General features: G+C 48.3%; 1 protein-coding gene across 1 annotated transcript in view; it reads left to right on the top strand.

Annotated features, from left to right (window-relative positions):
- Plpp3 (phospholipid phosphatase 3) overlaps positions 1-25,059 on the top strand; it is a 77,423-nt gene extending 52,364 nt beyond the window's left edge. The window contains exons 5-6 of the mRNA XM_048453240.3: positions 10,048-10,224; positions 23,223-25,059. Coding sequence (XP_048309197.1) covers positions 10,048-10,224; positions 23,223-23,333 — 288 coding nt within the window. The 3' untranslated portion in view covers positions 23,334-25,059. The remainder of the gene's footprint in view (positions 1-10,047; positions 10,225-23,222) is intronic.
- The last annotated feature ends 398 nt before the right edge of the window (positions 25,060-25,457 follow it).

The following is a 25,457-nucleotide window of genomic DNA, read 5'->3' as shown; positions in this document are numbered from 1 at the left end:
CCCTGTTAATTTCTAGACTTTTTCTATTTTTCAGATAAAAGTCTATTCGCCCTGCCGGTAGATAAGAACTGTGTGTCCATTTTGAAATTATAGAGTGATAGAAAGTACTTGCCTAGTAGTTTATGGTACAATCGCTGCTTGTCCAATCATAACCTTGTTGTAGACATTGCTCTGGAGTAGGAAAAGATGCTTAGATCCTGAGAATCCAAGTGAACTGTCAAATCTGCAAAAGCACCAGCAGTGACCGTCAAATCCAAGGCTTCTGCTCTGGTTCTTTGCATCGCACACCGTCTGGGTTTGTTCCCACAGTGTACCCATTGAAGAACTTCAGGGAGCTTCGTTGTGTCACTCAATGAAGTTTTAAGTCATTGATATGGGAGGAGGCGCACACATGCCCTGCTGTGTCTATGACAGTCAGATTCGATTCTGTCTTCCACCCTCCCCTGGCTTCCAGGGACTGAACTTGGGTAATCATGTTCGCTTGCAGTGTCCGGTAGCAAGTTGCCTTTACCCTCTGAGCTGTCTCTCTGGCCTTCATTATCTCACTTGCTGAGAGTGATCTTGGCTGTTACAAAGTACTTCTTTTTTTTTTTTAAAGATTTGTTTATTTATTTAATGTACACTGGTGTTTTGCTTGTATATATCTGTGTGAGGGTGTCAGAATTTTTGGAGCTTGAGTTGCAGACAGTGGTGAGCTGCCATGTGGGTGCTGGGAATTGAACCCGGGTCCTCTGGAAGGACAGCCGGTGCTCTCCAGCCCCTACAGAGTACTTTTAGTACATATACCTGTTTCCTGGATCCAGGAACAGTAAGAAGTGTGTCTGAGTTCATTTGCCTTGGAGGGTGGAGATGCGATTTTGATCTGCACGTCCTTCCCCAGCTGGCTTCCTCGGACATGCTCAGACCGTGCAGGTGGCCAGGCTCCCAACACTCAAGCTGGCCAGCAGGCTGCTCTGCTTTCCTTTGCCAGTCTTTCCCCACCTTTCCTCCCGCTTTGAGTGAGGTCCGCAGCCAAGGCACTTCCTGCTTTCTTCAGCTGCTCCAGTGGAGTTCAGAGCGAGTAGGTGCAGGGAGGTCAGACATAGCTCCAAAAGTGGAAGCCGTTTGGAAAAAGAACATTTTGATTTCAACTTATTTAAAAAACATAATTAGGAATTGGAAAAAAAAAAAACCCAACAGAGTTTGTTTTGTTTTGCTTTTTCCCCACTGCTTTCCAAGTTCAGAGGCCTCTGGCTTCCCATTACCCAGGATGCAATGCTGAAAGGTAGGCCCCAGCCTATAAAAACATTCAAACCTGGGCCTTATTTATTCACGAATGGCACCCCCTCCATTCTTCATTTGCTTGTTTTTGTTTTGCTCTTAAAAAGGATAATTTAGCAGATATTTAGGTTTCTGTTCCATGTGTGTATTTTACCAGGGCTGGAAGCAATTTCGCAAACGTAATTTCAGTATTTTGTAAAAGTGCTTAGGAGAATTGTATGTGTTCATTCCCTCCACCCCTACCCCACATCCCTTCATTCTATTTCAAGAGAAAAATACTGGATTCTTTTGAAGTCAGCACTGGGCAGGATGGCCTTTGTAGCTGCCCAGGTGTGTGTTGACATGTTTGGGGTGCAGGTTTGGGGGTCCTGCTGGGTGCCAGGCACTATGCTATAGGTCACGACAAAGCATTTGCTTCTCTTTGTAGCTTGTGGTCTTGGCTTTGATTATCTTGTTTGTGGAAATAGACTTGAATCTGAGAAGTTAATACCGACACAATAGAGCCAGGAGAACAGAAAGACACTTGAAGGGTGGTCTTCCCAAGGGGCACTGTTGCTTCTTCTCTTTATATTGGCTACAGGGGGAGGGGAGAACCTCAGAAAAAAACGAAAGGAATGCGAGCTCTTGACCTCATTTCAGCCACACCTGAAGGAGAAGACACCTGCCCTTCTTCACATCTGCTTTCACAGTTGAGGTGGTTCCACACCCTCGCCTGGCCTGCCTCACTGCACTCCAGCCTTTCACTAGCTGTGGTCACAGAAGGGAGTTGGTACAAAGGATGACTGAGCGAGGCGTGCGTTGTCATCGGAGATTTATTTGTATCCCTTTGAGGGAGGGAAATACGTAGTGCCTTCTTCCTGCTGGAAGAGAGGAGGGAGGGAGAGAGAGGAGGGGAGAGGGGACATGCTTAGCCCTTGTCTCTTGGTATATTCTCTCTCTCTCTCTCTCTCTCTCTCTCACACACACACACACACACACACACACACACACACACACACACCCCCTCTCATTACACACAACTGCAGGATCTTGGGAACTTGTGCAGAGATGCATATATACCGTGACCGTGCCCATTCTTGAAGACGCCCACACACACAGCTCTCCTCCCAGCACCGCCCCGCCCCAAGGTTATCTGCCTTAAAATAATCTCAGAAGTAAAAGGCTGGCAATTGGAGCACTGCTCCTTCCTAGCCCTTGGCTTTGTGTGATGTTCCACACAAATCCCAGTCCTTCCCAGGTCCCACTCGCAAAACTTCCCTCAAGGAGGTTTGAAACTCACTGCCTGGGAGTGGAAATCTTGTCATCAGTGAGACAAGCCCTTCCTCCCACTCTCAGGGCTTTTAAGTTGGACCCCAGGAAGTGCTACAGTTGGACCTGGATCCTGGTCTACCCTCCACGTACCCTGAGCTTTCTCTGACAGCCTGAGATCCACGGCTTCCCTGGAACATTGGGGAGGCTCATATGGGAACCAGCTGAGCACAGCGCACCTGGGTTGCTTTTGCCTCTAGAATCAGACAGATACTGATTCTGCTGTTAGCTAGCTGTGAGCTATGAGTGAGAGACTCGGCAGCCTCTGTCTACTCATCTGTAAAATGGACACTGTCACGTCTGTCTTAAAGAGTGGTTAGCACTAATCCGGCCCTACGTTCTCCATCTGTCAAATGAAAGAAGAAGGAGTGGGAGTTGGTGCTGTTTATTACACAGTCTGCATGTTTCTATTTGGAAGAAGTTTAAAGTCCTCTGTGTGATGAAAGAGGAAGGGAAGTCATGAGAGCCAGACTTCTGGCCATGTAAGCCTGGAGTTCAAAGACGGGCTGACTAAAAACACCAGGCATCCCCACGGCAGGCCTGTCAGCTTCAGCCATCATCACCATCATCACCATCATCATCATCATCAGCAGCAGCAGCAGCAGCAGCTTCCAGAGCTTTGAAAAGCGCTCCAGAGTGGGTTTGGATTTGCGAAATGGGTGGCTTGGAAAAACCGTGGACGAAATACCAAATTATCTCTGGGCATGGAAGCTTAAGAATGAGGTTAAGGTTTGTTAGAGATTGCTACAGCACATAGAAGCACACACCATGCCTCCCACCTCAGGGCCTTGGCCCACATCCCTGAGGACCACATCTAGATTGGTCCTTTGCCTCCACGGTCAGGGCACGAGGACAGTGTCGTTAGCTGGATAAACACCAACCCCAGGGCAGACACCCATTTATGTCGCACACCTGGTGTCTCCACTGTGTACCAGATTCTCAGATACCATCCAGGGCTCCTGGGATGCCTCCGACCTGGGATCATCCACAAGAAAGCCACCCATTCAGCATTTGGCAAATATTTAGTGAACAGCTGATAGGTACCAAGTGCCATGATAGGAGTGGGAAGATGGAATTTGGTAAGGCATGGTCACGGTGCTTCAAGAGTTCAGACAGAGGCCCTAGGAAGACAGTGACGATAGCGAGGCACCTTGTGCCCAAGCGATCGGGAGATGAGCGGGTTATTACGGCTATTTGCAACTGTGGTCTGCTGAAGCAGATACGTGAAGACAAGTCTTGTGAAAACGGGAGGGAGCCACAGCACGGAGAAGCACACTCAGCGCCTGCCACCTCCAGAGTGTCAGCTGTCCCGTTCCGTACTGCTTGGTGGCCAGAAGGCGGCAGGAAATGATACTGATCGCTAACCTCCGCGATGGGGAGCTCCACCTTTTTCTGCAGTGCACATTAGGCTGCAGCGGGTTTACGTCCTGGCTCCTCTTCGGAAGGCAGCACCTTGCCTGCCGTTTGACTATTTTTCAGGTCTCCTTCTCAGAGAAGCCCTCCCCAGCTGCCCTGTCTAAAATAGGTAGCCTCATCCTCCATCATAGGTCCTTCCTACTCTCCTCACACCCTTAACGAGTGTGCAGTGAGTGTTTGATGAGTGAAATGAGTGTTGGGTGAGCCTCGGGTCACTAGACTGTCGTAGGTCAATGGTCATTTTCAGTCCAATAAGTTTCTTTTCATTCCACTCACGGACTTGCTAGATTACTAAGAGCCCTGTGGTCTAGGAGCAAGGCTTTTGCCTCTTCGCTGAACCCTTTCCCCATTGGCTTCTGCTGTGCTGTCTTGTGAGAGCCGTGTGTCACAGGATGTGCTGGGTACCAAGGAAACAGGGAAGTGGCTGACCTCCGACAGCCACATTCTCCAGGCTGTGGTTGTTAGTCATTGAGGTTTTGTTCAATGAGTTTGAAACCCCAGAGCATAGGGTTTGGGGTGCTCATGAGGCATTCCCACAGATCCTGGAAGAACGTGTTCTGACCTCTCGTGGGGACATGATTACTGTTTCTAGGGGGAGAGAAACATAAACCACTGTGCCAGATGTTTTTCTGCTTCATTCTGTCTGTCTATCCATCCGCCCATTTGTAGGCACTTGTTGTGAGCCAGGACCAATGTTAGCACCTGGAAACCCCAAAGATGCTCATGGAATTTATGGAGAAACCCATAAAAGCATACAGTTGTGACTGAGTCTGAGACTCTCCCTGATTCAGGTTGGGAGTAGTGGAGCCTAGAGGAAGGGCTGTTAGCTCTACCAACTAAGGCAGCTGAGATTCCCAGGCCAGTGCCTTCCACTCACTTATACAAGCCGGATATCTGCTGTTGAGATGTGGGTGTTTGTTAAGTATGTCAGACGGGTGCGGGAGAGGAGCCTGAAGCTCCAGATATTCCGTAGCCTGTCCCAGATGACAGCTCCATCACTCCCTGGGATGACTTCTTTTCTCCCAAGACTGGAGAGAGAAGTTCTGAAAACCAGGACGCAGTGTAAAGCAGTAATTTCCTACCGAGGCCAGCAGCCCTTGAGTTAGACCGTAGACTCAGAAAGACAATTCTTCCATGTAGTTCGGAGCTCCCTGTGGCCTCGAGCAACACAGCCTCTTCTGCCTGGATCTCTCCACCTGTGCCATGGGTACCCTAGTGTCCACCTAGCGTGATGATGGTGGCAGTTGCCGGTAATTAGGCTTCTAGCCCAGTGTCTAACTCAGTGCTCGACAGAATCGTCATTTCCGTTCCTTCTCTTGCTAGTGATGGAAAAATGAGGTTTGATTTTTCTGGAAAGAAAGAGAGTGTCAGGTTAAAAAAAAAATCTTTTGTCTCCAAAGCAGTTTAATAACTCTACAAAGGGAAACTGGTTTACATCATGTGGCCTTCTGCCAAGCACATGAACCTCGGGTCAGGTAGGGAGCCAAGGAGGAGACTGGGGAGTGAGAAAGTGTCTCACTCTGGGTGTGGATGACCTATGATTCCTCTCAGAAAGCTTCCTTTCCATTCTTAACCCACCTGTCCCAAGAGCAGTGGCAGTGGACCTGTTTCTCCAGTATGCAAATCACAGCGTGAAACACAAATGACTTAGCAAGAATTAGGGAGCCTTGGAGCATGGCTCACACACCAGGCTCAGGTAGACAGCACCAGGCTGGAACTCAGTATAAGGAGAGCTAATTGAATGTCCCATTTTGTAGAAGCCCAGATTTGAAGCTAGGGCCAGGGAGGAAGTTCCATTTATGGATGCTGCATGAATGCCAAGGTCCCATGTGCATTCCTCTGGGGAGGGGAGGCAGATGTGCACCTTTGAGTGTAATCCTCCTCACACCCCAACCAGCAGGTCTGTGTAGCAGCTGGGAGCACAGCCTCAGCACCAGCAAGGCAAACTTTCGGGACACAGGAGCATTATTACCATACTTTTTAGCAGCAGAACACATTTCTACTGCTAGAAATGTGTGTGTCCTTCCAGGTTTTGAACACAGTACACGCTTAAAACATTTTTAAAAAATGAGCACATCTTGGGGGCAGGAGAGATGGCTCAGTGGTTAAAAGCACTGCCTGCTCTTCCAGAGGACCCGGGTTCAATTCCCAGCACCCACAATGGCAGTTCACTAGTGTCTGTAATGCCAGCTCCAGGAATTCTGACAACTTCACTTAGATAACACATGCGAGCAAAAACACTTCTGCACATAAAATAAAAATAAATAAATTTTTGAGAGTGAGCACATCTAGGGCTATCTACAAGAACAGAGAACTTCAGCAAAGTAGAACGGCTTAGCTGGGGCCCTCATGTGCAATCAAGTAGTGAGTGAGTTCCTCAGCCCAGCGAGAAACAAACACAGACAGGACAGGATTTGGGGAGCAGCCCGGATGTGGACAGGGTAACTCACTCTGAGGACCTTGCTGAAGCTCCTGCAGGCCCTCTCTGATACAGGGAAAGTCTGTTTTGGTTTTAATGTCCTCTTCTTAAGTGACCTGAACCAGTACCATGAACTGGGAATGAGTGGAGCCTCCAGAGTTGCTGCCCGGAGCTCCAGAATATATGTAGAGAACCTGTTGAGGCCCAAACCACAGTCTTGAGTTGGTTCTTGTGAACTGGGCTGGGCACCAGAAGATCCCACCCATTTGGTGGTGGCATTGGTAAGGTGGTGGGGTCCTACTATCAGCCACAAAACCTATTGCCATTGCTTAACTAACTTCGAATCAAACGCATCCATTAAGTGGAAGATCATTGCACAAGGTCTTTCTTTAGTAATTTATTTGTTTTGGAAAGACCGTCACAGTCACTGAATAACTCTTCTGTCAAGGCAAAGGGGTGTCTCCACTGTGAACATCAGGGTCATTCCTGACCATGAGGCCGATGCTCCACGGTGTTCTAATTCCTGCTGGATATGGAGGCACAAGTCGCATCTGCTGGCTGTCACTCCCAGCCTGCGTGAGGAATTCTTTTCCCATGGCTCGTGCTCTATTCTCATTCACGAGCACTCCCTTCCTCTCTTCCTGGAGCTATTCTGATGCCTGTCTCCTCCCCAGTTCCGCTCCTGTAGGAGATTTTTCTTTTCTGGAGTTCCAGCCTGAAGCCTTTGAGTCAATGGCAGGGGAGATGTAGCCTTGTCCGGTGGAGAGTCCACCCTTCCTCTACCCCGCCCTGGCTTCCAAGACCTGTGACCTAAGTCTGCAGGCAGCGAGCAAGGGAAGGGTGGGATTCTGCGTGAGTGCTCTCTGAGACCTATGGCTTTTCAGTGAAGGAAACAGAAAACCCTTAGAGGTGCTTAAAGAAAAGCGATTAAAGATCGTCTGGCACTAATTGGGTTGTGTGTGCTGTGCTATGTCCTCTATCTCTGTGACCCACCAATGCATACCACAGCCTCTGAGATACCGGTTATTACTCTCCTTCACCTGTAAGGAAGTTGAGGCACGAGGGTGTTCTGATTAAAACCTGTGTTCTTTCTGTTGTCCACCCGTCTGTCTGTCTGTCCATTGCCAAGAGTCTCTGGAGGAAGGCAAGCCTGAGTGGGCACATAGAATGTGAACTTGTTTTGGGTCATAGTGAGGCCAACATAATTCCCATCCCTGCCCCCGAAGTGAGACACTATGCAATCCAAGCAGGTCTCAAACTCACTACCTGCTCGCCTGTGCTTCCTGCTTGGAGTATAGGCACCATGCAAGGCTAAAGGCAAGATCTTTTGGTTCATGATTCATCAGAGTATTACACAATGAAGGAGGGAGAGGTCAATGACCTGATGCCTTAGAATTACCATGATTATTTACCCGGCCTATGGTAACCCATTGTTGCCTATACTCCTTCCAAAGCATCTAGATTGTCACCCTTGGTACCTTGCTTAAAGCCAATTTTCAAATTTCCGATGCCTCCCCCCCACCCCAGTAGGTAGATAATTTCTAAAATAAGTAATTTCCAACTAATGGGTCTTTTCTCCTGAAGGATTCAAAACCTTTAATAATGTTATAAGCATTGTGATAGAATTAAGGACTTAGTATAGAGCATTCACCAGTCTCTGTTGTCAGACTCTTAGTATTTCGTGGAATATAGTTTGAGAGAAATTGGTCTGCCCAACAAAGGGCAGACTTCCTGGCTTGGTGCCCAAGGCCCTCTGCAACCTTATCTCTCTATATACCTCATCTACTCTCCTCTCCAGCTAGGCTGGACTATTGGAAGTACCGCACTCAACAGCCTCCCAATTCTCCCTTACCTTCCATCAAAATAGTCCTCCATCTCGATGGTTCAAGTCCATCATCCTTTGCACTTGGCAATGACACTAGCTGCCTTCCACCTTCTTTCATGGTGTCTCTAAGACACATTAGTACACTTACAGAACCCACTATGGAGTGGAGTGAACGTCTCAGCTCTTTGTCCTTAGCATCTACCAAAGCATCTACCAGTGTCTGGTTCTGTCGTGCGGGGTTTTTTCCTGGAGAATGAACTTTCCAGCTTTATTCTCCAGGTGTTCTAGAATGTGCATCATGTTCTAATTAAATGTATACATTCACTGTTCTTATGAATAAAGATTCTAGATCTCTATTGAAAGTGGCCTTATGTCCCTTACTTCACAAAAGAAGTTTTGGATACATCAATTTGTATTCATTGTCTTCGCCTTTGGGATGATGATTTTGCCGTGCTTCTGGGTTTTAACGGATTATTGCTGATGTATGAGAAACCCATTGATTTTCCTTAAATTTGCTTAGCAGCCACCCTCTTATTAGTATACCTTCTTATTAGTTTTCCACTCAGTGCTTTTAGGTTTTCTAACATTAGAGTCACTGTGTCTCGGTGATGGTGGGGCCACCTGTTTTCTACGGGTGGCTTTGTATTTTCCGCGTAGGTGAGAATTCCGTCCTAGACAGGGCTCCTGCACAGCCCAAGTGCCTCTGGGATCTTCCATTCTCTCTCTGTCCCCTAGGCCTGGCCTCCTGGCCCTTGGCATGCTCCTTCCTGGCCACCAAAAGGAAAGTGCCCCATTGTCTCTGGAAGGGAGGTCTGGCCTTTGCCCCTGCCTCAGGTCTGTCATGTGGCTAGCAGCCCCTCCCTCTGCTCTTCCCTTCTCTTGGCCTCTCCCCTGCTTTGATTTGTAGTCGGAAGTTCCCCCTTGTTCCTCTTGCTTCTTCCCCCTCATTTCCCAAGTTCCCACAGGAACCTGGGAAGTAGGTTGTGCCCAGAGGTTAAAGCGGAAACTCTAGCAAGATAACTCCAGAGGGGACAATACCCAGTTGACGTCATTTCAGCTTTCCTTGGGCCAGAAGTAGTGTTTGGGGTGGGTTTTTTTTTTCCTCTTTTCTTGTCTTTTTCTTACATTTTTCTTCAGGTTGCTCTTCCACCCCACCCAGCACAGTATCTGTCAATGTCCCCTTGAAAGTTCTCTGGCATTGTCTGGCTGGTTTATGTTTCCTTCTTTGCTGATTCAGAATCCAGGTTCCTACTGGTGACTTGGAAACTTCTCGTGAATGGAGCTGCTTTCTTTCAAAGCAGAAACATCCCCTTGCTGGGCCTGTCAAAGCAACTCACTCAAAGCTTCATAGGTGTTCCTTTGCTGTGGCAGGGGATTGCTGGTCTCCCTAGGGACCCTGCAGCTATAATCCCAGAGAAAACTCCCAGATGTGTTGTTAGTAAATCGTTATCAGTCCTGCAACAAAGCCTTTGCAGGCCTTGGTTACTGTTCTCCGTGTAGTGTAGATCCAGAGGAAAGGAGGAAAGTCACGTTTATTAAATGTTTGCTGTGTGCGTAGCAGTACGTAAAAACCATTCATATGTACATATGTACTATCTTATTCAGGTCTCTTTAGCTGATCCCTCTAAATAAACTCAGCATTTTTTATGCTATAAAAAATAAAGATCAGTGACTGGAATCATGTCAAAATTAAATACTCTATCCGCAGTATATCACACCAAATCTAGATGACTCCATTTAGCAAAAATGTAAAGCATGCTGTGTTCTAGTGTCTGTGAATGGGAAATCCTTTAGCATCTCTTTTATCTCTTTCCTTCAGCTATACCTTCAGGCCCGCTTCACCTGGCGAGGGGCCCGCCTGCTGCGGCCCCTCCTGCAGTTCACTCTGCTCATGATGGCCTTCTACACGGGATTGTCACGTGTATCTGACCACAAACACCATCCCAGCGACGTCCTGGCAGGATTTGCCCAAGGAGCTCTGGTGGCCTGCTGCATAGTAAGTAGCCCTTTGTCCTTAGCGTGCAAACAGAAGCCCCAAACGGGTGCTTGTTAAATGTTTCCAGCTCAGTGATTAAAACTGTGGTGGAGACTTCATTCCTGTTCCCTTCTTAGTGTCCCAAGAGCAGCTGGCTTCAGCACCCCATCAGTAGGAGAGACTCGATTGATAGGGTCTGTGAATCTTCTTCTCTGTGAGCACCAATATGGACTTGGAGAATGCTGTGATTAGAAGACAGCTTAGGTATTGTCCAGCTGACCCAGTATCCAACCACAGTAAGCTGACGTTGCCCAAGCACACACGTGAGGAACGGACAGAACGGCAGTCTCCTGACACAGCCTATTCATACACAGCTTTGCTGGACGCTAGTTAGTCAGTGGCTCTTCTCGGCTTCTTGGGAAATCCCTACACCCTACTGTGAATGATCTCCCGGGACCTTGGTCTGTGTTGGCTAGAGATCCAGAGGTTTGCTGAAGGAGAAACCCCTCCCTTGGCCAAGGGACCTTGCATATCATCAGAACGCCATCCAGACTGAACTTGGGGTGGGCCACATGGTGGTTCCCCTAATACAAATGGATTGCTTTTTTTCCGTGTTTCATCCTGATTCTCAGTGAAGGTGGAAATTGGTTTTCCGCCTCCCTGCCCCCCCCCCCGCCTCTTTCCTGCATCCCAGATGCTGAGTGTGCACAAACTTTGGTATTAAGGTTTCTGGGGCCCTTCTTAGAGGTGCTCACCCCAGTCCCATAGGAAGCCCTGAGTTCTTCAGTAGGACTGCAATAGGAACGTGAATGGGGCCTCAGCAGGTCGGCAAAGGCCCTGCATAGTGTGGTCAGCTCACAGTGTCAGTGTTAGGGTGCTCAAAGTAGACACAATAGACATGATTAGACAGACCCACCTGCCAGCTTAGATGTTGGAGGCCCGACTAGGAGTCTAGTGTCTTGATGGCTGTCTTTAGGGTGCGTGCTCTCTCTGTCTCTCTGCATGACTGTGTGTGCATCTCTCTCTCTCTCTCTCTCTCTCTCTCTCTCTCTCTCTGTGTGTGAGTGTGTGTGTGTGTGTGTGTGTGTTTCTCTCCAGAAGAGAAAGCAAATTAGGGGAGCCAATTGTTACCTGGAGCAGCTGTCACCCTCTAGCTTGTCCCCTGGTGCCTGGCCCTTTAATATGTGATGACAGTGGGGGATGGGTAACTCTTTGCTGCCTGCACCCTTCTGAGCTTTGCTCTCAGCGGGAGGGCAGACCATGGAGCCTGCTGAGCTGCTTCTTTCTGCCTGGGCCTGCTGCCCTAATTGGAGTCTCCTTTACCCCCAATTAAAAAAAAAATTAAAAGGTGTGGGGATCATTCCTAACCTTCCTCTCTTCTATACTGCAGCTCCAGAGTGCAGGCCATGAACAATTAGACAAAACTCGGGAGAAGGAGGGCTTATTTTCCAGAAGGAAACCTGGGAGTGTGACTTTTATCCTGTTTGGCTCTGAGTGACTGTAACGTGGGTTGAGAGTTTGAACTCAGGGTTTGTAAAACCACCTACTGTTGGTTGACACCTCTCTGGATACTTTGTCCTGTGACTTCCTTGAGGGCCATGTGGCCACTGCACTGATGTGGCAACTCAGACTTGGCGAAGTGACTTAGGTCACCCAAGGCCAAAGAGCTTCTCCTAGAATGACTCAAAGCAATGCCCTCTGTGCTCAGCAGTGGGGGAGGGGAGCCATACACCGGGCCAGCCAGAGCTACCTCGGGCAGAAATCGTGGAGACAGCTGTCTAAAGATGGTCCTTTAAGTGTGTTGCAGGGGCCTTCCCAAGTCTTGGGCTGATCCTGTTAGCCTTTTGAGTCTGGAAGTTCTTTTTACCTAGATAGATTGAGAAGAGGTGACACATCTTCTCTGCCTTTTGCCCTTTTACCTGTCTGCCTGGTGTGGCAGGAACTAGGCCTTGTTGATGATTTTTCTTTCGATTCCTAACTCCACCTGGCACATAGCCAGGACCTCCTGGTCCCACTAGCTTGGAAGCGCAGCACCGAGAGATTTGATTTGCTTAAATCATCTTACAGGCCAGGGCAGAGAAGTCTCTGGAAGATGTGGCTGGTTGCTCAGTGGAAGAGTTTGGGAAAACTCAGCAGGGGAAAAAGAAGGCTCTCTGTCCTTTCCCACAGAGAGCCATGGGATAGTGTGGCCCTGGTTTTGATTACAAGGAAAGACAGACACAAAACTCCCCAGCTGCTGCACTGAGTCAGAGATGCTGGCCCTCAAGGGGCTGTCTGATGAGGACACTGGGTATCTATCTAGCCTGAGGCCCACCAAGAGTATGGAGGACATTTATTTGCCTTTGTAGGGTCTCAGCTCCATCAGCTCCCATGTGCAAGGGAGCCCTAGTGTTGTAGGCCGTAGTCTCGGACCTCTACTCTGCTTACACCATGTGACAGAAATGTCCCTTAAGATCAGTGAATCCTGGGGAAAACAAGTGCTCTTCTCACTTATAGGCAGTATAGACCGTAGCAGGCTTTCTTCTCGGACTATTTTTGGATCACTAGACCCCAAAAAATGACACGACGATTTGTTAATTGTGGAAGCTTGGCCTTTAGTTTAGGCTTGTTTCCAACCAGTTCTTATAACTTAATTAACCCATATTTTTTAATCTGCGTCCTGGCACATGGCTCTTTGCCCTTCCTTAGTATGTATGCCCAACTTGCTCTGAGTCTGCTAGTGTCTCTCCAACTCTCTTTTTTCCAGTGTTCTCTCTCCCCCAACCCAAAAGTCCTGCCTAACGATTGGCCATTCAACTCTATATTAAACCAATCAGAAGGGGCCTTGGCAAAGACACATCTTCACAGTGTTACAAATATTCCACAGCAGTGTATCTGTGATATTTGTCGTTGTTGTTAAGACAGAATCCCACTATGTAATCCTGGTTGGCCTGGAACTCATTATATAGACCAGGCTGGCCTCAAACTCATGGAGATCTGCCTGCCCCTGTCTCCTTAGCGCTGAGCATAAAGGTGTGTCCCACCATGGATTCAAGTTTCTTGACCTACAGAGACATCTCCCAGAGTCGGAAGGTTCCAGCACTGCACAAACCACAAGGTGCCGGAAGGTTCCAGCACTGCACAAACCACAAGGTGCCGTGATGCTCAGCATCTATTTCCTCCTCTGCCGGAAAACCTCTACTGCCCAACCTCTGAGGCCCCTTGGTGCCTGGGCAAAGGTGTGGGTTTGCTAATGCTTGTGGCGAGCTCACTGTTTGTGGCAACTGTTTTCATTTAAAATGAGAATTCAGGAGTCTGGAAGGATTAAGGCCCACAGAAAATGTAGAGAAAGCAAAGCTGACACACTCCCGCAGTACTCCCGCAGTCTGACACAAAGCCAGCTCTCTTAAGACCTCCCTCACCCCCCCCCCACTCCCTCACCTGCTGGCAAGCCACACTTCTTGAGCTCTTACCCTTGATAGCTGCCCACTCCTTTCGATGGAGCACAGTCCACTTCCACTTCATCTCTGGTAGAACCTCTTGTATGAGCCCTCCACAGCTGCTGTTACAAGTAAACCCAATCTCAATCCAGCTGTGACAACAGCACAGATGTTTTCTTAAGCCCCCGAGAACCACAGGAACCAAAAATGAGTCTCGCTGAGCTATAGTAAAGGTGTGGAAAGGCTGTGTTTCATGGGAAGGCCGAAGGGAGAGTCAGTTTTCCTTGCCTTTTATAGCTACCTGTGTTCCTTGATGTATGGCCACTTCCCCTGCCTGCCCGTCCTCAGGGATGCTGGTACATCGATAGCCCAGGGTCAGGTGTCCATTTCTACGGCCTTACCTTAATCTCATCTACTCAGTCTTCTTAGTCAGATGTGAGGTAGTATCATTACAGGTCTGCAGAGTGGGCTCTGGATATCTCTGAGGAACCAGCGTTCAGCTCTGCACACCTTCCCCAATCCCTGAAGCTAGAATTTCCCAACTTTCTTTTCGAGTTCTCCCAGACCCCAGTGCTTTGCTCTGCCATGACTTTGGCCTCTTCTGTCAATTACCTGCTCTTCTGTCCATCTCCTCAAGTAGATTATGCTTTAATAACAGAATCCATGGCTTAATCATACAGCTATTCTGGGTGCCTGTTGTGGTAGCTGACAGATATCAGTTGTTTGATCAGCATTGGGGAAATCATGATTGAATGAGCTGTAGCCTCAGGTGGGATATCCCCTATGATACTAGTTTCTTTATCTGTGAATTAAACTTTGAGGTCTTAGCCAGACGATGGTGGAGCACGCCTTTAATTCCAGCACTTGAGAAACAGAGGCAGGCGGATCTCTGTGAATTCGAGGTCAGCCTGGTCTACAATGTGAGTTCCAGGACAGCCAGAACTGTGACACAGAGAAACCCTGTCTTTAAAAACCAAACAAACTAACTAAAACTTGGAGGCCTGTAGCTCTCCATCTTCTATTCAGCTGGACAGTGTCTATATAACTAAGCTGGGCCTGCTTTTTCAGGTGGAGAAATCTCCTCCATGACCATGCCCTAAATTCGATGATTACCCTTAAGCCTCCCAATGGTGTAGCATGTTGGCCTAGTCATGGTTCAGTCCCTACAGAGCCTTGGGCAGCAGTCTGGCAGTTCAAGTCTTTAAAGGCCGGTTTTGTCACAGCAAGCAGACTTATTTAGACAAAAACGATGTGCCCACAGGAGTAGGTTTAGTTTGCTTGCCAACTGAATGCTTTGCAGAAAGAGAAGGGCATGAAACCTGATGAAACAGAGCCTTCACAATGCCTGGGACTCAGTGCAGATGCTGGAACTCAGTCAGAAAGGACAGCACACCAAGGCACACCTTTGCCAGATGGGCCAGAGGAACAAGGCAGAAGTCCACAGAAGAGAAGACATTCCCTGACAAACAGACATGCATTATCTTTCATTCCACTTGGCTAGCCCTACAGGTGCACAGAACAGATGGACAAACAGAGCCAAAGGCTGCTGCACTGATCCCCCCTGCTCTTCCTACCTGCACCTCTGCAGCTCCCCCTACCAAAGATTCAAATACCTGGATTCAACCAGGCAGTGGGACAGAGGGGCGGACATCAGTTCATTTCCTGTCTAGTGACAACTTGCATATCTGGTCACCTCCTTACTGACCCTCTAACAGATGGTAAATTAGGGGGGCACTGGGAGAGGGGTCAGAAGAGGGCAAGCCTCCACGGCTGTGGGTTCAGCAGAGGAAGCAGCTGCTCCCAAGTTTAATAAACACACAGCGGTCTTTCCTGGTTTTCTCTTCCTGGGGGTGTGGCCCCCCCACCAGCAGTTGCTCTTTTGTGGCTGCTATCTTCCTCCAGGACGCAGGGAAGGGCGAGGGCATTCTTTGTCTCTGCCCCAGAGCAGTGACCTTGGGAAGAGCTTGGGCAAGAATGCTCCGGTGAGGAAGAGTTCAGCTGCGCTGCCTATTAAGAGGAAGCTCGGAAGCTCCCGCAGAGAACCCAGCACACGCCCAAGTTCACACGGCGTCCGAATTCATCCCAGGTCCCTTGTTTTGTTTCAGGGGCTCACACAGCAGCAACAAGCTGCTACAGTTCTACTCCGGGAATTTGGGGTCCTCCTCTAGTAGGAGATGCCCACCTGTGCCCTCTGGATGTATTCCAGTGTTGCCTGGGTCCAGAGTAGCAGAAGAAATAATGCCCGCGGCCTCTTAGCTAATGTTCACGCCCTTCAAGTTCACCTTGCTCCCTAGTCCCCCACTGTCAGGTAGGCAGGAAGGTGGATGTGGCTGAGAAAGGAAGCCAGAGCATAACTCACTTTGAGCCTTTGGGAGATGATCAGTCTTTACAGCACTCTACAGTTTCCAAAGTACATCAAGAATCTCTTCTTTGTCCCTTTGCTGAGAGAGATGAAGTAGAAGCCCAGAGCGACTGGGCTTGCCACTTGCTAGTTGGCCTGTTGGCAGGTCATGTCTAACGTTTTCTATTGGGCATTTACTGTAAGACACGGCAGGGAAGGATGCTAACCGTATGCGGAAGGAATACAGGTACAGCTAAGGCAAGGAGCTAAATGAGACAGCACAGGGTGGCTTCTGACCCTGGAGTTGCACACACCCAGGAAAATTATGGGATGATGGCTCTGCCAGGCTTGGTGATCCTCTCCTACTTCCTTTTGTTTCAGAATCAGGGGCCATGCTTCTAGACAGGGAATTCTGACCCCTGCCGTTGTCAGGTCTCTGTTACCCAGTGGTGGCCTGTTCCTGGGTCCCAACTCTGGTTAGATCCAGCATCCACTGTTCAGCAGCAGCCTTCTGGGTTGGCCCTTACAGACTCTGGCTTCATGGTAACCTGAGGAGTCTTCCTAGATTTCTCAGCAAAGCAGAGAGCCTTGTTCTCCTTCAGAAGGGTCCCGGCTCTCCACACCTTCTTCATTCCTTTTGTAGGACTTATTTCCTTCATGGTCTTGGTCCATAATCACAGTAACTTGAGAAGGGTTTGGACAGTCCATCTCAGCCACCAAGTGTTTTCTCCCTTCTTATTCCATTCAAGGCTGATAGGGATTCTGGAGAGGCAGTTTAGTTTTTAAAATTTTTTTTAAGATTTATTTTTATTACTTTTAGCTATGAGTATGTGCAGGGTAAGAGGGGATACACATGGGGTACCGGTGGTAGAGAGCTGGAGCTAAAGTTACAGTAAGTTGTGACCACTCCACCCTCACCTCCACTCCCACCATGTGGGTACCAAGAACCAACCTCTGGTTCTTTGCATGAACAGCAAATACTCCTCATTTTTTTTTCTTAGTTTTTAAACTTTAATGTCTATGTATGTGTATTTTGCCTGCGTGTACATACGCGAGTTGCTTGGGTGTCTGGTGCCCTCAGAGGCCAGAAGAAGGTGTCAGATCCCCTGGAACTGGAGGGCATTTGTGGGTGCTGAGCACTGCACCTGGGGCCTCAGAAAAACAGCACGTGCTCTTAATTGCTGAGCCATCTCTCCAGCCCTAGTGTTATTTTTTTTTATTTATTTAAGTAACAGTTGTACATAAATACAAGGCAAGTAGATGATCAGATAAGATCTTCACTCAGTTCTGGACCACACAGGAGTGTGACATAGTCTCAGTCAGTGGTGGAACCAGAGAAACACAGTGGCAAGAACCCTGCTATGTGACAGTCTCCTCCCCACCCCCCATCACGTCCCCTCTCCGATGCACCCGGGTAACACGCAGCACAGACACTGGCAAATTCCCGGTGCCAGCAGCCACTGAAAGCCTTTTATTGAGGTTAAAAGGCAGTGACTCCACTTGAGTAACTCCCCTGTAGTCAAAAGACTAGGCTGCCAACGAGAATTTTTCCTTAGACAGCATTAATGTACTAGCCATGGGGGTGAGTCAGTTCCCAGGGCTTGCTTCTCCAAAGGAGCTTCTCCACTTAAGCCGAGAGATTTTTCTGTATGGTATACTAGAAACCTGGAAGGGAACCTCCAGGCCAAGCCTACTTCTCAAAGTGTGCTTGAAGGAGAGAGGCAGCCGTGGTGTCTGCGCTTACCTGGGAGGTGGCCAGCGTCTCTCGAGGGCTGCAACGTCTGGACTCTGATGACTCAACATAATCCTTGCCCCGGAGGAGCTCACAGTCTAGAAAGAGAAGCATGATGCAGCATTTAAAAGATCACACACATCAAAGCCTGTGTTGTAACAGCGAAATGGAAGGTTATTAACAATGCAGTAGGAGAAACAAATGGAAGGTGAGGGCAGCTCTGGCGGGAGAGCTTGTGGTGGTTTTCAGGGTGCAGATGCAGGAACTGCCTGCTGTCAAGGATACAAGCTGTGAGGGCACCGGGCAGGGCGATGGCCTGCAGAGGGTTCGAGCCCCTCCATTGCCCTCCTGCACGGTCCACCACTGTTCTCTTAGCTTTAGTCTATTCCACGGATTCCCACAATATTTGGTAAAGCGCACATGCCAGGCCACGCCTAGATGCGCTCAGGCCTCTGCTCTCTTGAGAAGCTTCCAGGTGATTCTGAAACTGGTGGTCGCAGGACTACGCTTGGCGAGAGATATCAGACCAGACAGACAGCTCTTGTTTTCATCTGCATCTGAGATCCTAAAATTCTCTTGGTTTTATGTTATCTGCTCCGTGCTGGTATGGAGATTCGGCGGGGGCTCCTGAAAGTCTCAGTGTGTGTTGGTGTGATTCCTATCTTCAAGGGGCTTCCTTGCATAGTTTCAGGAGTGGAAACCCTATAGGATTTCTGAACATTGCCAGTCGAGTCCCCTGTCACGATGTGCTCTGAGCCCAATGCCTTGGCACTGCTTGCTGACTCAGCCACCCACTGCCGTGGGGGCAGAAGCCAGGCTGCTGACTGACTTCCGGTTTCTGATCTCTGCGGGTCTCCGTGGTCTTGTGCTGGGCAGCATCCCAGCAGGATGGGGCTGTGTGCCCTAGGGGTGGCTGGCCTCTCCACAGCAGGTGAAGTTTGGTGATGAGACATCAAAAACAGCCTTCTGCCAGAGTGCTGACTCACCCGTCTAAACAGCCTTAGAAATTGTAGGCCTTTGCAAGTAGATCCTATCTGCCGTATGGAAAACTCCCATCCACTCAGCTCGGTAATGACTCTGTATCTGGCTTACACGTGTGCTCTCTCTCTCTCTCTCTCTCTCATTGTTTTATTACATACATAGCAGAAAATGGATCCTCCTGCATCAAACTTCTGAGTGTTGGAATTATAGACATTCACCTCTGCGCCCACCATTCTTCTTTTTCTAGTTTTTTCCTGTCCTTCCATGTTAGGAACAGAGAAAATACGTAATATTTATATAGCTTTATATAGCTAGGCATTGAATACACCAGCCAGTGATGATGGTTGCCACTTAGTAGTTTCTCTCTGGGTATCCGAGACTATCCCGTGAGGTAGGTATTGTGTCCCAAGTAATGGCAAGACCTGGATTTGAGAAATAAATCTGTCTACTTTGAAAAGCAAAGCCCTTTACCAGTCCCCCTGGTTGGATGGGGAGAGCAGTACCTTGGGAGGAGAGGGCTCACACTGTGAGCTTCTTATCTCTTCATCAAGTGCGTGGGGTTTCTAGAGCCACCTTGTTTGTGTGTAGTCTTGCTGCTGGAGGAAGAGTGTCATTGTCCAGAGTGTTTGGGTAAAGCAGATCATCTTCCGCCCTCGCATCCGAGCACAGAAGGACCAAACATTCAAACCCGGCAGGAGGTCAGAATCACTTCCCCCAAGACAATACCTTAGGGCAGCAAGTATCAGAAGGCTGAAGAAAGCAGTCTACCGGAATCCACCCCGATTTTCAGAAATTTTGTTGTAACCAGTGCCAAGGTTTATGGAGTTGGAAACAGAACTAGAAGCAAACAGTTGCTTCCCCCCGAGCCCCGCCCCCATCTCTGTGAGCTGTAGACCCCCTGACATCTCAGAATCCATCTCCTTCTCCATGTCCCCACTGCCTCTCCTCCACACTGCAGGGCCACCTTCAGTCACACTGTGCCCTCTGGCTCTTCCTCCAGTTTAAGTACCCATCCTTCCAATGGGATGCTCCCCCTTCACAGTGATTTCTGGAGTCGAAAGATATCTCACTATGACCAAAGATGGGGCTCTCTTCTCTCCAGCATCACCAACCTCTCTGCCCTAGCCCTACTGAGTTTTTTTCAGTTCTTGAACGTGCTGTGTTTTCACTGCTGAGTCTTTGCAGGCTGTGATTTCTGCCATTCACCACCTGGCCAACTCTTCTTGAGTCCTTAGGGACAGCCTTCTAAGGCCCGGTCTCAACTCTTCAGTCTAGGTTACATGCATTGTTCTCTGTGCTTCCTTCTATCATGGTCCTTAAAACAGAGCATGATTGGAGCCGGTGAGGTCCTCAGCTGATAAAGGCACCTGCCACCTAGCCGAGAGGCTGAGCTTGGTACCCAGGACCCACAAGTAAGAGAGAACCAGCTCCTGCAAGTTGTGTTGTTCGTTGGCCTCAACATGTATGCTGTAGTATGCACATGTTCACACATGTGGACACAAAATAAATAAACTGTAATTTAATCTTCTTTAACCACAGTATTATGGTTGGCTGCTTACCTGGCTCTCTCCTGCATTACTTCTAAGCTCTTGCAGAGCAAAGATCTCTTTCTTATGTATGTTGGCTTTTATGTTCTGGGGCTTAGTGTACACTAAGGGCTTAATAGGTGTTTATTGTTGGCATTCACCCTTTTTTCTCAAAATTGGTAGTTTATAAAATTCCAAGAATCAGAATGAAATTGAAGGCAAGTGTTCTGGGCAGTGTCACTAGGGCGGTGTTGGGAATTGGCTATTTGGGGGCAGGGGAGCGGGTCTTAGTTACTCACTTGTTGAGAGGGTATTTCTCATTTATTCTTTCAGGTAGCACAGCAGGGCTGTGGGTTGGAAGTGGGTGTTTCTTGTGGTCCAGCCACAGCCCTGAATCTGAGCACAGCCTTCCCAAGCTGGACTTTGGCTTCCCTTTCTGGGTAGGGAAGCATCTCCTGTAGGGAATAAGACATCTCCAAGCCAAGGCCTTTTTACATCTAATGGCTCTCTTTAGTTCTACTGTTCCAAGCATCAGGAAGACTGAACCCTGTTTGAGTCTTGACAAGGTCACGTATATTGGTGTCCAAATAGTGTTTGTGGCCTAAAGCCACAGTGCTTAATTCCCAGAAAATAGAGGACATTTGATAAAGTCAGCAGCCAACACGCTGAGTGCCTGATGTATACACAGACCGACTACGTGCTATAGGTAATGCAAGGATCTGAACTAATCTCATGAAGTGCATCTTTGCAGACATGGGAACGGGTGGCTTAGTCTGGGTCCAGTAGCCATGCTCCAGCTCACAGCATTAGGAAAAGACACATCTTAATGAACTTAATTGCAGACAGGATAGGCCTTCTTGAGCCCATTCAGGAAACAGAAATGCTCATGTGTAGTGCACGTGAGCCCATCCTAGGAGACCGGGAGATGAGTATGTGGAGTTGGAGGAACCGTTCTTTTCTGTATTTGCCCACGGTGGGTGGAAGGAGTCTTGGTGAAGTTCCCTCAGGCAGGGCTTTGAGAATAATCTCACCCTGAAGCTCAGTAAGTGGAGGTGAGAGCCAGTGGTGGAGACATTGTTCTCTCTTCCGGGGCTCCAAAGCTAAGATGAAAGGAGCCTAATTTTCAGGTGGAGAATTGTCTACTGTTTCTGCACCTGCCAGGTGATAGTATCATCCTAAAGCAGCATGAGATATATGGAGAGATATATGCCGGGTCTGTTAATGTCTACTGGGAGCACTTGTTCCTTTCCCACATGTGTAAAGGATTCCCCAGGAGGGGAGCCTCAAGCCTCCAGCAGGTGGTAAAAAGGTGGGTCTCAGTACCCACCCCACACATCCCAGCTTGCCTCTGTCTAGAAGACAACACTTTTCTTCCTCCCACAGTTTGGGAAAAAAAGAGGGTAAAGGTTTAGCTTTTGCCTTGGCTCGTTCAGTGACACTCAGGCTGTGAGTTTATTAAGGGGTTCACATTTTTGGGGCTAATACTTCATTTACTTCTAGTATCATAGATGCAGCCTGGCTCTCTTCCCCCAACAACAACAATAGGAATGGTTGAATTGGTAAAATGTGCAAAATTAAATGGTACGATGACTAGCAGGACCCTTGCACATTTATCTCATAGCCGCTCCATCTTCTCTTCAAGTAGCCAGCACATCCGCCACTTTTTACAGCTCTTTGGTGATTTCTGTGCTATTGCAGAATGGACACTGGAAATCAGTTCAGCAGACAGTCCAAGGCCTGCATAGCCAGAGTCTGGCTGCTAGAGACTGTTGGTTGAATTCTAATTAAGAACTTCATCTTCATACTAAGTGATCAGAATGATGTCACAGTGCTATGTCGGCATCAAAACTGTCTCAGTTCTGAAAGCTGAGGGACATAGAAAACTCATGTGTGAGTGTGTTTGTCTGTGTGTGTGTATGTGTGGTCATGTGTCGGTCTGTCTATGTGTGTGTCAGTGTGTGTGTGTCTGTCTGTGCATTTGTCTGTGTGTGCATATATGTGTTCGCGTGTGTGTGTGTGTGTGTGTGTGTGTGTGTGTGTGTGTGTGTGTGCCTATCCGACCTGTTAGGCTTTGTGCCTGCTGGGTGAGCCCCACGGAGCTATGTCCCCAACCAAGATCTTTATGTATTTCATTCCCGGTATGAACTCAGTTGTGTCCTTCCTATGAAATTACGTGGCTGACAGCTGACACTTGTATTGGATTGTTTAATACAGACTCCTGTTGCTGAATATCTTAGACTGATTCTGTGTGTTTACTTTTGCTCCCTGGGAAGCAACTTTGCTCCCTCCCGTAGGCTCGTCAGGTTCCTCTTTCATCAGACGCTCACTCAGACAGCAACCTTGTCTGAGCCATCTTGCAAGTGGGTGTTTTGTAAATGTTTCCCAATCATTATGAGAAAGATTCAGGAAGGTCACATGCTGAGGAGGAGGAAGAATGCTGGGAATGAGAGCAGGAGGTTTGTCCCCTGACCTTTCTTCCCAGTGATTTGCTGACTCTCAGTGTCAAGACCTGGGTCTCTTGGCCTCTCCCCGCTCAGATGGTTGGTGTCGCGGGGTTTTCAGGAAAATGTGGTCACCACTGTTTTCTTGCTCCAGCACCTGCTGGTCAGAGTTTGTCGTGGCTGATGTCTTTTGGTCCCAGTCTGGATTTCTCTGTAAGAAAGAGGAGAGTAGTGTGGATTAATAACTGAAGAACTGTGAGCGCTTCCCTTGTTGGGAACCTAACCTTTCATAACACATTTGCCTTGAGAAAGTCTGAAATGTTAAGTTCCAGGTTCAGAGCCCTGACTCAAAGTCCATCAAAGTAGGGTTTTCTCTCTCACTGCCAAGGTAGTCATTGCCTCAGTTTCCTGTCTGCATAGTGATTGCTGGAAGGTGGGATCTCGCTGCCCCCTCCCCAGATTAAAGAGCTATGATTTGGGCCCTCTCTTCCAACTGCCTGTGTTTCCCAAAGCCTCTTTTGATCTGTTCCCAGCCCGCACTTGGCGTTTGCTGATTCTCACCTCTGATTTGTGCCCTAGGTGTTCTTCGTGTCCGATCTCTTCAAGACTAAGCCGGCCCCTGCTCTCAGGAAGGAGATCCTGTCACCTGTGGACATTATCGACAGGAACAACCACCACAACATGGTGTAGGTGCTGCGGCTGCAGAGCGCTTGGTTTCTCTGAAGTGACTGCTGACAGCATGTTCCTGCTGCTCTCCCATCTCATCTGACAGTAGAATGTAGGGAAAAGCTTTTTGCCCGATGGATTTTGAAAACATTTAAAGAAAAGAAAAGAAAAAAAAAAGCCTTATCTTGTGGCCTTCCCAAATAGGTTGTTTGCCTGTGTGGAGACAACAGGGCCGGCGTCCTGAATCCTGGCTGTGCAGCTGGCTAAGTGTTCATGTTCTAGTGAGCACAGGCCTGTCAGGAGCAAAACACTAGAATGATTGAGCAGAGGCTGTGGTCCCCTTTGGTGACCCGAGAAATCCCAGGCCAGTGAGAACAGCTCGAGCTCCTGTGTTGCACACAAGGCACCAAATCAGCCCCTCTGCCTGACCCACTTCTACTGTGACTTTGGTTCAAGGAAGTTTTGTGTTTTGAAATACCAGGAATGAATGCATTGGCTCAGAGTGGTCAGAACCCTCATCCAAATTCCTGGCGCTGAGGCCTCTGTCATCTCCCCCATCCCCAGGCTAACAACCACAGGCCCTCACTTTTAGAGATTAGGAGACCCTTTGTGGAAGAGTGAACTTCACAAATAGCACAATTTCAGAAGACCCAGAGGGTGTCTTCTGATGCACCGTACTGTGACGCGGATCTGCCACTGCAGGATCAATCACCGGGCACTTGCACATGTAGAAACGGTTAGACTTCGGTTACTGCCATCCCCTTGAGGTCCTTGCTGGGTGTGTACCGGGATCTCAGGTGGGGGCCAAGGATGAGCACAGGCGTGGTCGGCCTCTGGCTGACCAAAGGAGCCTCGGTAAAGAGACAGGAAGGGAGGGAAAGGGCAGAATGAAAAATGAAAAAAAAAGAACCAACTTTTTGGCTCCTTGGGATCAGAGTGAGCCAGAGTAGCAGACAGTCTCATGCCCAAAAGGTTACCCTTCACCATAAGGGAGCCCAGAGGGTTTTTGCAGGAGCTGGTCTTGCTGTGTAAAGCACTATTGTCTCCGGGTTGATCCCTGGGACAGTCCTTTGGTGAGTTCTGCTGGGCAGAACACATGGGTTAAATCTGCATAGAGAGTTTTTTCCTTATCCTCTATCCACAAGTGTCCTTCCAAGCAAGGTCCCATTCTAGACAGTAGACAGAGACCCTTCTACTGAACCTCCAAGGAAAGGAAGAAGGAAAAAAAAAAACCAAGTGCTTTTCAAATCTTTCAAAGGGCTACACGTAACCATATGGATCAACCACATGCACATCCTTCCACAGACTCCGTCCTTTCATTTCAACATATAGCAAGCTATGATTTTATATATAAATATTATATAAATAATGTATAAAACATTAAAAGTTAACTATGTAAGATATTATTTCTGAAACAACTTTAGCTATATCCACTATGATTATGAACTGTGTCTCGACCTGTGTTATTTACTTTAGCTGCTTAAAGGAGCATTGAGTTATTTTTTTTTTAAATCTCAACTAAAACTATCATAGTTCTGTGGTAGCCATTGTTCTACAATGAGAGAAATAACTTCAACCAGAGAAAACCTGTATAAAAACATTAAATCGTCAGTATTTTTGTAAGGTTCCGTTTTGTAAAGAGAATAATATTCAAAGATTTTTTTTGTGGCATACAAAGTGAAAACGTGTATCTGCGAAACTAAACGTGTATTAAATGTGCTTTTTAAATAAAAGCTCATAACATGACTAACCAAGGCTCTGCTGCCTGGACTGTTTGAGGGCTGTCTCTTTGGGGTCTGTGGGAGGGAGGAGGAGGTATTGCAGGCTGGCCTGTGGGTGGGCTTGCCTCTGATTGTCTCAGTGGGAAACCGTCATGGCCACTGCAGAGGCAGGATGCGGAAGCTGTTCTTTCATCTCCGAAGCCTGTTTGCAGAGGGAGGCTGGGGGCTGGCTCTCATCTCCAGCCTCTTAAAAGGGCTTTTGTGCTCTTAAGGGTTTTCATGTGGGAGGTGGGAGCTGTGGGTCCCCCGAAGATAGATATGGAGACTTCCCTAGATAACGTGGGCTTGGGGAGCTTAAGGAAAAGTCTTTCCCACAGCTCGTCTCAAAGGAAGAAGGTGCTCTATTGACGAGGGCACTGGGTTCCCA

The sequence above is a fragment of the Myodes glareolus genome, chromosome 3 (assembly GCF_982192425.1).
Source record: "Myodes glareolus chromosome 3, mMyoGla1.1, whole genome shotgun sequence".
Lineage (NCBI taxonomy): Eukaryota > Metazoa > Chordata > Mammalia > Rodentia > Cricetidae > Myodes > Myodes glareolus.
The sequence above is the reverse complement of the archived record's forward strand: the minus strand, read 5'-3'. Positions and strand labels throughout refer to the sequence as shown.